At 42.4% G+C, this 12,961-nt stretch overlaps 1 protein-coding gene across 1 annotated transcript; it reads left to right on the top strand.

Annotated features, from left to right (window-relative positions):
- The first annotated feature begins 1,553 nt into the window (after positions 1 to 1,553).
- On the top strand, positions 1,554 to 11,177 carry c5h19orf67 (chromosome 5 C19orf67 homolog). Its single transcript, XM_056279740.1, has 8 exons — positions 1,554 to 1,643; positions 3,620 to 3,674; positions 3,820 to 4,039; positions 4,809 to 4,947; positions 6,464 to 6,564; positions 7,827 to 8,021; positions 9,463 to 9,618; positions 10,991 to 11,177. The coding sequence occupies exons 1-8, from the start codon at positions 1,554 to 1,556 to the stop codon at positions 11,175 to 11,177; spliced, it is 1,143 nt and encodes a 380-aa protein (XP_056135715.1).
- The last annotated feature ends 1,784 nt before the right edge of the window (positions 11,178 to 12,961 follow it).

Here is a 12,961-nt window from a genome sequence, read left to right on the forward strand (position 1 = left end):
AAGGCACAAACGGAGACAGAAGCGATAAACACAGGAGCTGGGCAAACGTGTGAAGCTCCGCATGGAAAGCTGGACTGTACTGTTACCACGACTACCAGGCAGCAAACTATTTCCTGAATTAAAGTCACGAGGGGAAGGCTAGAGGGAGTAAATAGACTTCAAAATAAAAGTACTCTTCTCACATTCTAATAAAGTAACGTCACAAATACATTTGGTATCACACGTACGCGTGCACATTCCCATGTGGCAGAACCCATCTTCATCTTTACATATCATAGAAAATAAACTTCAGATGCAGCGGATATACATTTGCACAGCATTGTAGCAAATTCGGTGGACAACGCAACCACAGGAACTGCCGCGGCCGGGAAGCGAATCTGTATCGCCCGCACCGCAGGAGACATAGCTAACCGCTCGGCTAAAGGGTCAAACCCATTAGCTAGGGGCTAACGTGTCTCAGTAGTAGTTTACACTAGCTAGCAAATTTGCAGAACACCATTCATTTATCTCGATAAAACAACGACAGCAGGCACTCATAACAACTACACTTCATCACAAATCATTGCACACGAAACACCTGGCATGCGTGGATCATATTTTCGAGTGGTTTATAACATTTAAATTCACCAGAAGGGGCGGAGCAAAGACTCCACCCACCACTACTCTCGTCACTGATCGCGAGAAAAGGAACGAGAGTGACGTTTGCAGCGACTACAGCCCGTGCCAACTAACGCCATAAGAGGGCGCCAGGAACACAATAAAACGTTTAAAGACCCTCAGAAGGTTACTCCCTTGGGAACAATAAGGCGATATTTTGACCAACTTCAGCGTATTGACATGCAGGCACTTTTTGCTCCTGCTACATTTACATCAAATGAGATTTAAAGATTTGTTCAAATACGATTTTTAGGGGAAAAAAGTTAAATAAAGAATGTTTTTTTTACCACTAACTTCTTTGCGTCTCTTTGTTGATCTCACTAAGAAACAGGAATAATTTTTCTCTAGACAAATTATGAGGTCTATGTGACTACTGAAAGCGAAAAAGTGAGGTAAGAATCAGTTTATAGTTGCGGTTCTCAATCTGGTCCTCAGGGACCGTCAGGTCTAACATAAATAAATAAATAAACCCCCACACTGATCAGGTTTTATGTTCAGACTGCAAGCCCAAATCTGATTTTTTTGGTTGTTGACATATTTGACTATTTTTCTGTAGTCTATACAGCAAAAACCCACATGGAAACTGTTTTTTTTTTGTTTTTCAAAGCACATTCTAACCACATTCGCACATTCACTGAAAAAAGTTAAAAAAATGGCTGTCGTTCATTTGATGCATTTTTTCTGATTGCGATAATCTAAAAATATTAGATTGTTTATTTGACCTAAATGTTGTGATTTAAGCTTATAGATCAACTTATATATTTTTTGTGTTGGATTCAATATAAAATGTCGACTTGACCATTAAACTGAAATTACACATTGATCAAATGCCCCTTTTTTTAGATTGAGCGTGTTTCGCGCATGCGCTTTCTCTGCTCGGCCAGTCAGGCTGTCGCATGTGTCTTTCCAACCGCCATTTCAATAAGAAGGAGACGAAGAAGAAGCAGCGAGAGTCTTTCTTGCCGAGGCGAAGAGACCTGAAACTGGTAAGGGACGAGACTAAACACGTAGACATTAACCTTCCCTCTTGTCGAAAATGTATAACTCATACAGTTTGTATTACGACACTCTAGCACAAAGTTGGCGCATTGTATCGATAGCATAGCATAGCATAGGCGTACAATGTACACGACGTTGTTAAACGGTTTAAACGCTGGGAGATTTTTTTAGTATCATTTATGTTGGTGTTAGCAGATTCTGTACTCCTAAGTGAATAAACCGGGACTTTATTGCGTTTAGTTTGCCCTTGGCGCCATCTTACTCGCTAACGTTTGTTAGCAGCTAATACGATGGCAGTTAGTGCTAGCTAGCTACGGGGGCTGTAAACGTAGTCAGTGATAGCCACTAAAGAAGACGTTCTTGAGTACACCTTCAGCCCTGACTTGTTTGGCAAATGTTGTGCGAGTGCATTATGCGTCGTGTCTGACTGCTAGCGCCATCATTAGCTAGGCTAGCTAGCTAGCCGCTAGCCAGTGTCGTGATCGCTAACGTTAGTCCGGGTCAAGGTGACTCAATGGTCGCCGTGGAATGTTGAGCACGCGGTGTTTCGTTTCCGCTCTAGGCTACTGAACGCGTGGCTCATGAAGGCCACCTGCATCGCTCTGGATAATTACGTATGTGGCTCGAGTTAACACACTCCACGTGTTACAGTCATTATTTTTCTTTTGCAGATGTGATTAATGACATGCGAGGTATCTCACAAAGTTTAACGTCACTTTAGGACATGACTAATTTAGCCTTCCTACTCTTGAATCTAGATCTACTCTCTAGGTCTATGCCGTTGTGTTTGTTAACCGGTTGTCCTAAAATTAAACATAGGTTTTAGCAGGCGTACTAGAAGAACCCCGCTACAATGTAGCGGTTTGGTTATCCACCCGTCTAAAGCTCCCTCCTCTTCATCCTGCCAGCTAACCGCCTTCCCCCTGCCCCTAAACCCCCCCCCACTCCAACTCCCTCCCCCCAAATGCTCAGAATCATCTGAAATGCCGAGAAAAGTGGTTTTTAGAAAATGCATATTTTGCATAATTATGCATAATTATTTTAATTTTCTGCTATTTTTCTGGTCCTCTCTGGAACAATACCTACCACCGCCAAAAAAAAAAGAGGATCATAAGTGCATTTTTGCAAAAATGCATATATTTTGCATAATGCCAAAACATTTCTAAGTCCCAGAAAAAAAAATTATATTGGTGAAAAAAAATCAAAGATGCTCAGAATCATCTGAAATGCCGAGAAAAGTGTTTTTTGCCATTTTTTAGAAAAATGCATATTTATGCATAATTATGCATAATTTTAATTTTCTGGGAGTTTTCCCTTACTCTCTGAGACAATACCTACCCACCTCCAAAAAGAATTAGGATCGTAAGTGCCACACACACACACACACACACCCACTAACACCACACACACACACGTTACAAAACTATATGAGTAGATTTTTCATGTTGGATATCCTGAATTTGAGCATGAGGTCAAAACTTTGGAAATACTAAAATATAGCCGCGAGCGGTGATGGCGGGCCCTCGCGCCTACAGCGCGGGCAATTCGATGACTAGCAACTTAGTGACAGATGAGTGCGTTCAACGTCACGGATGTGGCATGTTGGAAATGCAATTACGTGCCATTTGTTTCGGTGCTCTGGCCCGGAACAAATCCTGTTTTATGTTTGAATTTCAGGTGAGCTGCTGGCTATCCGTTTCCGTTTTGTGCATCCAGTGTCAGTTCAGTCCTCTTTGCTTGTCGTAAGTGCTGTCTGCTATATGAGGGCATTTCTGATTTTAATGACTACACTACTTATAAGAAGTCACTCAGTTGTTGTTGTTGTTGTTGTTGTAGGTCAGCCAATAACTCAGTTAAATTATATTTCTTACAGATACTCCTAAGTTATAGCTACTCTCTGCAGAAAATGTCACATACTGAAGCTCCCCTTGAGGTCCCGTTGGCCGTAAACTCACCCCAACAGTTAGAGGTCCAAGTCCTCCGAGACCCTCCAGAGACTCCCTCAAACCCGAGACAAGGTTGATCACATTTGCCTGGGTTTTATTATTTATGTTTATATATATATATATATATATATGAGTATGTATTCTTATATGCTTATCAGTGTTGTTTTTTTCTTCTTGTGGAAATATCACTTAATTTATCGTCGGTATCGTTTGTCAGAGCTGAAAGAGACCGCTGAGGAGGAGGAGGCGGCCGGTGGCGGGTTGGCGCCCCCGTATGATGAGTGGCCGCAGTGCAGCTTCACCTCTGCGGACTCTGGCTGCTCCGCTCTGCTCTTCCACGAGATGGGAGGGATGGAGGAGAAACTGCGGCCCGTCGAGCTGCACCTGGAGTTACTGATGCAAGAAGCAGATCGCTTACAAAATAAACTTTATGAATGGTAAGGAAGTTAACATGTCGCCAGATAGTAATGGAGCATCACGCTGCTTCAAGTTGGGAGTTGAGGTGACTGGATGGATGGATGGATAAATGGATGGATTGCATTTTGGCTGTTGAAGTTGCAGCTTTGCTACACAAGAGCCAAGTGATTTTAACTCACTTTTTTTTATATCTAAAGCCCCGCCTAACATAAGCCAAACATACTTATTTGAATTTGACTGATGGCTAGGACATACAGTATGGGAAAAGGTGTACATTGCAGACGTTTGACAAACCTGTTGTTTGGCAAAGTGTTTTTTTTTTTCTTGGTATATTGGTGTGTTTTTATAGGCAAGGTAATCAAAGGAGTTTGGAAGTTCTCCAATATGCTGACATAGTTCCTTATTTTGCTTATCTCACTTAGGAGAGTGGACCGAGGAATTATTGTTTTGATTTTCTTTTCCAGAAATTTTAGCCATTTGGGGAGTAACACACTGCTTCAAATAGTGAGTTGAGCCGCAAATTTTGCTCTTATTGTCTCAGACTTGTGTAGCGAATTCGGGGGGGTAGTGTCTCCCGGACTGCCCCCCGAATTCGCTACACATGATCCAACACATTCTGTTTTATGAAGCAATACATCTTAGTAGCAAGCCAAATATACATATTCACATTTGAATGATGGCTAGGGCTGTGGGAGAAAAAGTATACATTGCACCCATTTGACAAACCTGTTTTTTTGTTGTTTAGTACACGTGTCAGTCTACATTTGCACATTGGTGTGTTTTGTGCAGGCAGGGCAATCAAAAGGTTAAGGAGCTAGCCAGCATGCTGACAAATTTACTGGACACCTGCCAGCCTTTCTTCAACTACCTGGAATCCAATGCTCAGCGCACCATGCCCCAACACACCCCTCTGCCCCTCTGCTCAACAGTATGTCTTTTCTACCATTTAAATGTTGGCTTGAGAACGGCCTCATATCAGCACTTCAGCCCTTCTGAGAAAAAAAAAAAAGGTTTACATTGCTTTAGGTCAATGACAGGCAACATGGTCTAGAAAGGTCCGGTGTGGGTGCAGATCTTTGTTCCCACCAAGGAGTTACACACCCGAGTCTACAAATCAAGGTCCTTAGCAAAGACAATTGGTTGACTAATAGAATCAGGTGTGTAACTGCTTGGTTGGAACAAAGACCTGCACCCACACCGGACCTTTCTGGACCATGTTGCCTATCCCTGCTTTAGGTGATCAGTGTCAGGTTCAGACAGACAAACTGGGACCCACAGAGCAGACCAGAGATAGACAGGTGCGGAAAGGCAGTGTATTAAACAGTCCAGGGTCGGTACACAAAAGGCAGTCAGCTCAGGCAGAGGTACAAAAACACGAGGCAGAAAGGGAAGTCCAAAAAACAGGCAAGAGTCAAAACCATCAAACAGTGGGATAAAGCTAAGGTAACAGAACGCTAGGCTAAACTGGTCTCAGGGGAAAAACTGGGTCGGAACACGAGGTAACACACAAGAAAACTGCCGGAAAGCTACTCACAAGTGATGCAGACAATCTGACAAAGACACACTGGGGAAACAGGCATTTATACACATAAGGGGAGGAGATAATGGGGCACAGGTGAAGACAATGGACAATCACACACACACAGGGAGTCAAGACACCTAGAATGAACACAAACAAGAAGTGAGGGAATCCAACAAAAATAAAACAGGAAGTCAAAAACCAAACAAACTAAACTGTATAGGGCCTGACAATCAGTATGTAATCAGCCACATTGAGTGGTGACAGGGTTACTAGTTTTATTTTGGCATCAATTTAACACTTTTCCTTTGCAGTAGCTTCAAAACTTACCATGAAAGTAGAATCAAATTGTACAAACAGATTTCTCATTAACCTACTGAGTGGACCAGAATTTAACCTGTATTTAAGACACAGATTTACTGGTGGTCTTATGTTCCAGGGAATCCAGAAAGACACTTGCGGTGTATCTTTGTCAGTTTTTGGAGATACACGTTTCTTCAGAATAAATCGCCCCAGAGGAATCAGTTTTCTGGGGCAGCACGGTGGCCCAGATGTCAGCACTGTTACCTCACAGCAAGAAGGTCCTGGGTTCAAACCCCAGGTCGTCCCAGGTCCTTTCTATGTGGAGTTTGCATGTTCTCCCCGTGTCTGCGTGGGTTTCCTCTGGGTGCTCCGCTTTCCTCCCGCCATCAAAAAGACATATATGTTAGGGTTAATACTCCTGTCTGTGCCCCTGAGCAAGGCAATGGAAAGAAGAACTGGAGTTGGTCCCCGGGCGCTGCAGCTGCCCACTGCTCCGATACAATAGGGTGGGTTAAATGCAGAAGACAAATTAGTTGTAAGAATACAATGACAAAAAAAGTCTTTCTGTCTTACTATATATATATATATATATATATATATATATATTTATGTGTGTGTACAGCTGCTGCAGTTTTCTCAGAGGCTGTGTGCCAGGTTGGAGCAGCTGGTGCTGGCCTTTGCTAAACACAACCTTGTGTCTTTGGTCGAGACCGATCCTGACAGGTATTTAATACGCACAATCAGAAACAGAAGTTGTGCTCACATTTACGCCTCTCTATATTGATGCTTTTATATTTCTATAACCCCGATATGTCCAGGAACGTTCTGCACCATAACATACTTTAATAGTGTTACCCATTTTCGCAGTTACGTCTCGAAACCCAACGTTTTCTCATTTTTGATAGGGGAACATTTGATTTCAAATCCTCTACAAGAAGAAAATACACTTCCACATAAGACAGCATGTTCTTCATGACTTAACATATATATTTTTGAAAAATTACCATCAATAATTGTCTATTATCAATGGCTGCCTTTATCAGCTACCAATTGTCTCACTGTTAATTTTTCCAGTAGAATGAAAAAATAATTTTCTACACTTGTATACAACCTCCTCCTCTCTCGTACGAAAGGTGCTATGGCTTCAAGTCAGTCCATCTTTAAGCAATATTTCTCAATGTGAGAACATTTATTTGATTTAATTAGGGGTTAATAAATCGTAAATACTCAGTGCCGCTTAAATTCAATATGAAAATGTAGACAACACAAAAAAAGAAAACTTTTATGTTTCCAGATTGTGCAGACATATCCATGTACACTAAGGAAATGTTATTTCACTCCCCCCCCCCCCCCTCACCTGGTTAGACTTTTAAAAGAATTGTATCTATTTGGAACTACTGTTTTGTTTTTTTCGTAAGGGAAGATTAAAATTTTATGTTAGGGAGGGAAAAAAAGTTATACTAATAAACTCCGTGAGCTTGAATCCTCTTATTTTCTTCAGTCCATGTTATGTGTAACCTAGGACGTTCTTGCTGTGAGGCGACCACGCAATGGTTAGCGCGGTCGCCTCACAGCAAAAACGTCCTGGGTTCGAGCCGCGGGGTAGTCCAACCTTGGGGGTCGTTTCAGGTCATCCTCTGTGTGGAGTTCGCATGTTCTCCCCGTGTCTGCGTGGGTTTCCTTCGGGGGCTCCGGTTTCCTCCCACAGTCCAAAGACATGTAGGTCAGGTGAATTGGCCATGCTAAATTGTCCCCATGTCTGAATGTGTGTGTGTCCGTCGGCCTTGTGATGGACTGGCGGCCTGTCCAGGGTGTCTCCCTGCCTGCCGCCCAGTGACTGCTGGGGTAGGCTTTAGCATCCCCGCAACCCTGAGCAGGATAAGTGGTTTGGATGATGGATGGATGTTATGTGTTCCTTTCTGACACAACTTTCTACCCAACTAACCATTGATGTTGTCTGTCACCCCTGTCTCTCTGTGTGCCAGTTTGTCTCAGCTTTATATAGGACAGTTCCAGGTGGACAGAGTGAGGCTAACCATGTTCCGCTATTGTGAACCGGCACCCTTCCTGGCTCAGGCCGACACTGGCCTGTACAAACACATGCGGTGGAACGTTGAGTGGCTCAAAGATGACCAGCAACACCAGACAGATGGACAGCAGGAATTCACTGACACAGAATAGTGAGTCGAGCCGAGTGAAAGAGAGGAAGAGCACTGAAAGGGATGGAGGATCGGGGCAACAAGCCAAAGAATATTCTTGCGACTAAAGAGTTGCATCTTCGATTCCCACTGTTGACAGTAGAACATACAAGCATTTGATGATTATATTCGCTTGAGCGATGTCACAGATCTTCCATTATATCCTTACTTGGTGTTCATTTTCACTGTTTAGGTACACTACCGTTCAAAAGTTTGGGATCACCCAAACAATTTTGTGTTTTCCATGAAAAGTCACACTTATTCACCACCATATGTTGTGAAATGAATAGAAAATAGAGTCAAGACATTGACAAGGTTAGAAATAATGATTTGTATTTGAAATAAGATTTTTTTTACATCAAACTTTGCTTTCGTCAAAGAATCCTCCATTTGCAGCAATTACAGCATTGCAGACCTTTGGCATTCTAGCTGTTAATTTGTTGAGGTAATCTGGAGAAATTGCACCCCACGCTTCCAGAAGCAGCTCCCACAAGTTGGATTGGTTGGATGGGCACTTCTTTGAGCAGATTGAGTTTCTGGAGCATCACATTTGTGGGGTCAATTAAACGCTCAAAATGGCCAGAAAAAGAGAACTTTCATCTGAAACTCGACAGTCTATTCTTGTTCTTAGAAATGAAGGCTATTCCATGCGAGAAATTGCTAAGAAATTGAAGATTTCCTACACCGGTGTGTACTACTCCCTTCAGAGGACAGCACAAACAGGCTCTAACCAGAGTAGAAAAAGAAGTGGGAGGCCGCGTTGCACAACTGAGCAAGAAGATAAGTACATTAGAGTCTCTAGTTTGAGAAACAGACGCCTCACAGGTCCCCAACTGGCATCTTCATTAAATAGTACCTGTTAGAGCCTGTTTGTGCTGTCCTCTGAAGGGAGTAGTACACACCGGTGTAGGAAATCTTCAATTTCTTAGCAATTTCTCGCTTGGAATAGCCTTCATTTCTAAGAACAAGAATAGACTGTCGAGTTTCAGATGAAAGTTCTCTTTTTCTGGCCATTTTGAGCGTTTAATTGACCCCACAAATGTGATGCTCCAGAAACTCAATCTGCTCAAAGAAGTGCCCATCCAACCAATCCAACTTGTGGGAGCTGCTTCTGGAAGCGTGGGGTGCAATTTCTCCAGATTACCTCAACAAATTAACAGCTAGAATGCCAAAGGTCAGCAATGCTGTAATTGCTGCAAATGGAGGATTCTTTGACGAAAGCAAAGGTTGATGTAAAAAAAATCTTATTTCAAAAACAAATCATTATTTCTAACCTTGTCAATGTCTTGACTCTATTTTCTATTCATTTCACAACATATGGTGGTGAATAAGTGTGACTTTTCATGGAAAACACGAAATTGTTTGGGTGATCCCAAACTTTTGAACGGTAGTGTATGTGTGTATCTGTGTGTGTCCCCCTCAGCTACTTCCTGTGCCACGAGGAGAAGGTTCCCGAGATGCAGACCGAGAGCGGCAGAGATGGCGAAAATGTGACGGACGCTGTTACTGTGAAGATATGGTCAATTGGTCAGTGGGTCCAGGTACAGCCCGACCCCGAGACAGAGGACATCCTTGACTGGTACACATTGTCTTACTGTGTTGTTCTCTCTATATGACACACTATGGCATGGATTTTTGTACCCAAATGCTGTTTGAGGATGTCGAGTGGCAGCAGGTGGGTGCTGTGATGAGCAATCGCAGCTCTCAGCAGTAATGTTAATACCCAATTCATCTCAGCCTCATCTATGAACCTGACAGGGTTACGTTGCAGAGTTATGAGCACAGGTAGCTAGAAGAGCATGGTGTGGCAACATGATGTACCCAAAATACCATTGTAAAAATACTACTGCGTGTGTGTGTGTGTGCACTGACAGACTGGCCATCTGGCAGAAGGGCCTCCTGACCATGGCCACTTGGGCCTTACAGAATGGATTATTAGATTGATCCAAAAAAAAAAGAATAATCACTTTTAATCAAAGTAACTTATTTCAGTGACATGTCAACTCTAAATACTGTGGCTGTGCTGTGCTTTTTTCATGTTTTGCTGAAACTTGTATTATGTAATGTTGCTGAATTCTAAGCTATGTATTTGTGCTGAGGGTGCCATTAACTTACTAGTGAAATTCAAAGAAGGTTGAATCAGTTCATCTGGACACGTTTATTGACAGATATGTTCCATCACTCAACTAAGTGACGTTTTCAGTCTAAACTGACTGCAGGTATCCCCACCCTTATAAACAATACAGTACAATACAGTGCAAATATGGGTGCGCCCATCAACTAGAGTTTCGATGGCCATGTGTACTATTCACACAGGATTGGGGAATAGTTGCAAACACAGCATTGTAAGGGAATGACGGTCCCTGAACCGAGGAGGGGAGCACTAAGAGTACACCCGTCGCCATCTTACAGTGTTGTAATAGCAACTATTCCCCAATCCTCTGAATAGTACACATGGCCATGAAACGCTGGTTAATGGGCACACCCATATTTGCACGTGAAACTGGTCGTTGGTCCGGTTGTTAGGCAACTGTATTGTTTATAAGGGTGGGGATACCTGCAGTCAGTTTAGACTGGAGATGTCAGTTAGATGAGTGATGAAACGTACGTCAATAAACGTTGTGTCCAGATGACCTGATTCAACCTTCTTAGCTGGATTAGTGAGCGTGCATCAGTACACTTACTGGCGGACTGGATCGCGTCGTAGCCCCCGCTTAACACTCTGCCAGTCTGAGATTGTGTTCGTTGTCGCTGAAACAAAAGTCAGCGATTATTAAGTGTGTGTCTGTTGGGTTTGTGTTCTGTGTGCCCAATGTTGACATTCTAGTCAGTGTGTGTGGTTCTCATCTCAAAAGCTTTTTGTGTTAACAAAATGGGTTGGTGTTGGGTTTAGTAGAAATGGTTTAAGAAGCTGGAGCTATGATATGATGTACTGATGTGTATGTTTTCAGGATCCTGTGTGAGGTACCCCAGGCCACGTATCGCAAGCTGTTATGTGTGGGCAGCGAGGAACCCTCATCCTGCAGTGCTACAAATTACCTCTTGGAACTGCTGTTGTCCGAGCAAACGCCCAAGACCAATGACAGTTTCCCAGGTTGCAAGAATGACTTTACCGAATGCAAGAGTGTACCTCTGTGAGTGGGAAAAGGTGGGTGAGGGAGTTCCTGTTTGTGTGTTGAGTCTTTTGCCCCTTTTCCACTACATGGTACCGGCTGGACTCGACTCGCAGAGGGTCATTTTCCATCACTGTAACAGTACCCCCTCAGCATAGCTGGTCTGCATTGATTTTGGTACCCGCCCCAGTTTTTTTGGAACTTCGACAAAGGTGGTACCAAAAAAGTGGTAACGGTTACCAAAATGCCGGTACTTTCCAGTAACGAAAAAGTCGAGTCGAGCCGGTACCCTGTAGTGGAAAAGGGGCATTTATGTGCAAAGCATCACCAGAGGGCAGCATTCCACAGCATGTAAAACAGGTTTACCCAGCATGATGATCATTTCCAAAGAACAGTACTCATATGTGAAGTAGTTCTGACAAATCCTCCAGGTGAAGTTGTACCTGAATCTGGCTGATTGTTTTATTGGTTTTGGCCCACCAAATTAAGTCTTAATATTTATGTTGTGTGTGTATATGTTATTCTATCTGAGAGGCTGGTTTTAAGCTCATGTTTATGCATCAATCAGGTTGCTTGGAGCAGCCGCAGTTAAAACACAAAACAGGTCCTGTGACCATAAGATGACTCAGTCAACTATCGAGTTTTCCTTTTCCCTCATTTTATAGACCGTATGCATACAAGTGTTGTTCAAATACATTTTAAAAAGGTGTTCACCTTGAATTTTGCCAAGCCCTAGTTCAACTTAAAGCCATCGCTGCCTGTGTTTCTTGTTGCCAGTATGTTAATTCCCATGTCCGGTTAAGCACGGGTCATTTTTATACTTGTATTACTGGAGCTGGTGTTAATGTCAAAGTTCACTGCACTTTTTTTGTGCTTTGTTGTTTGATTCAGAGTGGTTTTTGTATGTTTTTTCAGATATATTTTTCTTGTCAATAAAAAGGAAAACCTGCATGTTCTCATGAGGAAAAAAAATTTATTATCAAAGAATCGGGAAATGATACCGAGCAGCCATGATTCAGAGCCACGCAACAAGAGAATTTTGAATTTCCATCATTTCAACAAGAACATCTACCATGACTCAAACGTCTTTCCTTGATTTGCGATAAATTACAAAAATGTACAAAATAGGAAATTACTTACAGCACAGTAATATTCAGAAGAATGGTTTGAAGCTTGTTCAGTCTTTTGTCCTACATGGTGGGTTATAATAACCGTGAAAAGGTTCAGTTTGCTCCGTAGCACAGGTCCATCTGGGTTCGTTTTTCTGACTTGTTCTTGGACAACGTAGAAGTGAACTTACTAGGGCTCACAGACAACAGCAGTTTACTCCAACAAACCATAATATACCTGCCCTTCACAACAAATATCCTTCATAGTTTTAATATCCTATTGAATTACTCTTTTAGAAAAAAAAACCTACCATACTTCTAGATTTTTCTACAGTACAAAATTAAATTCCAGTGCAGTTTCCCTTCATTACAGTAAGCAGGCTCTCAGCAGTTTTTTTTTTTTTTTTACAAGTCTAATGTACACAGATATACATAAACACCACAGAGAACACGTTTAAAAATAACACACAATTTAAAAGTCCAGCTTTATCAAAACAATGCACTACCGTGCATGATGTTCCTCATGTTGGGATGTAGGACTGCAAAAAGCAGACCCCGACGCATGGAATGTACCAAGTCACACCAGTAAACAAGCACTCGCTTCAGCTACTGCAAGGTGGATTTGATAAGACCCTGAGAACATCCTCTCATGGGCATTTGTAAAGGATATTTTGTTTGCAGGATCCAACATCAGGAGAGG

The sequence above is a fragment of the Lampris incognitus genome, chromosome 5 (assembly GCF_029633865.1).
Source record: "Lampris incognitus isolate fLamInc1 chromosome 5, fLamInc1.hap2, whole genome shotgun sequence".
Classification (NCBI taxonomy): Eukaryota; Metazoa; Chordata; class Actinopteri; order Lampriformes; family Lampridae; genus Lampris; species Lampris incognitus.

Excerpts from the sequence above, each read along its gene's own strand:
- c5h19orf67 (XM_056279740.1), top strand. The coding sequence starts at position 1,554 with ATGTGTCTTTCCAACCGCCATTTCAATAAGAAGGAGACGAAGAAGAAG. Across the intron at positions 3,675-3,819 it reads TCCCTCAAACCCGAGACAAG|AGCTGAAAGAGACCGCTGAG; the intron begins GTTGATCACATT and ends ATCGTTTGTCAG. Across the intron at positions 9,619-10,990 it reads ACAGAGGACATCCTTGACTG|GATCCTGTGTGAGGTACCCC; the intron begins GTACACATTGTC and ends GTATGTTTTCAG.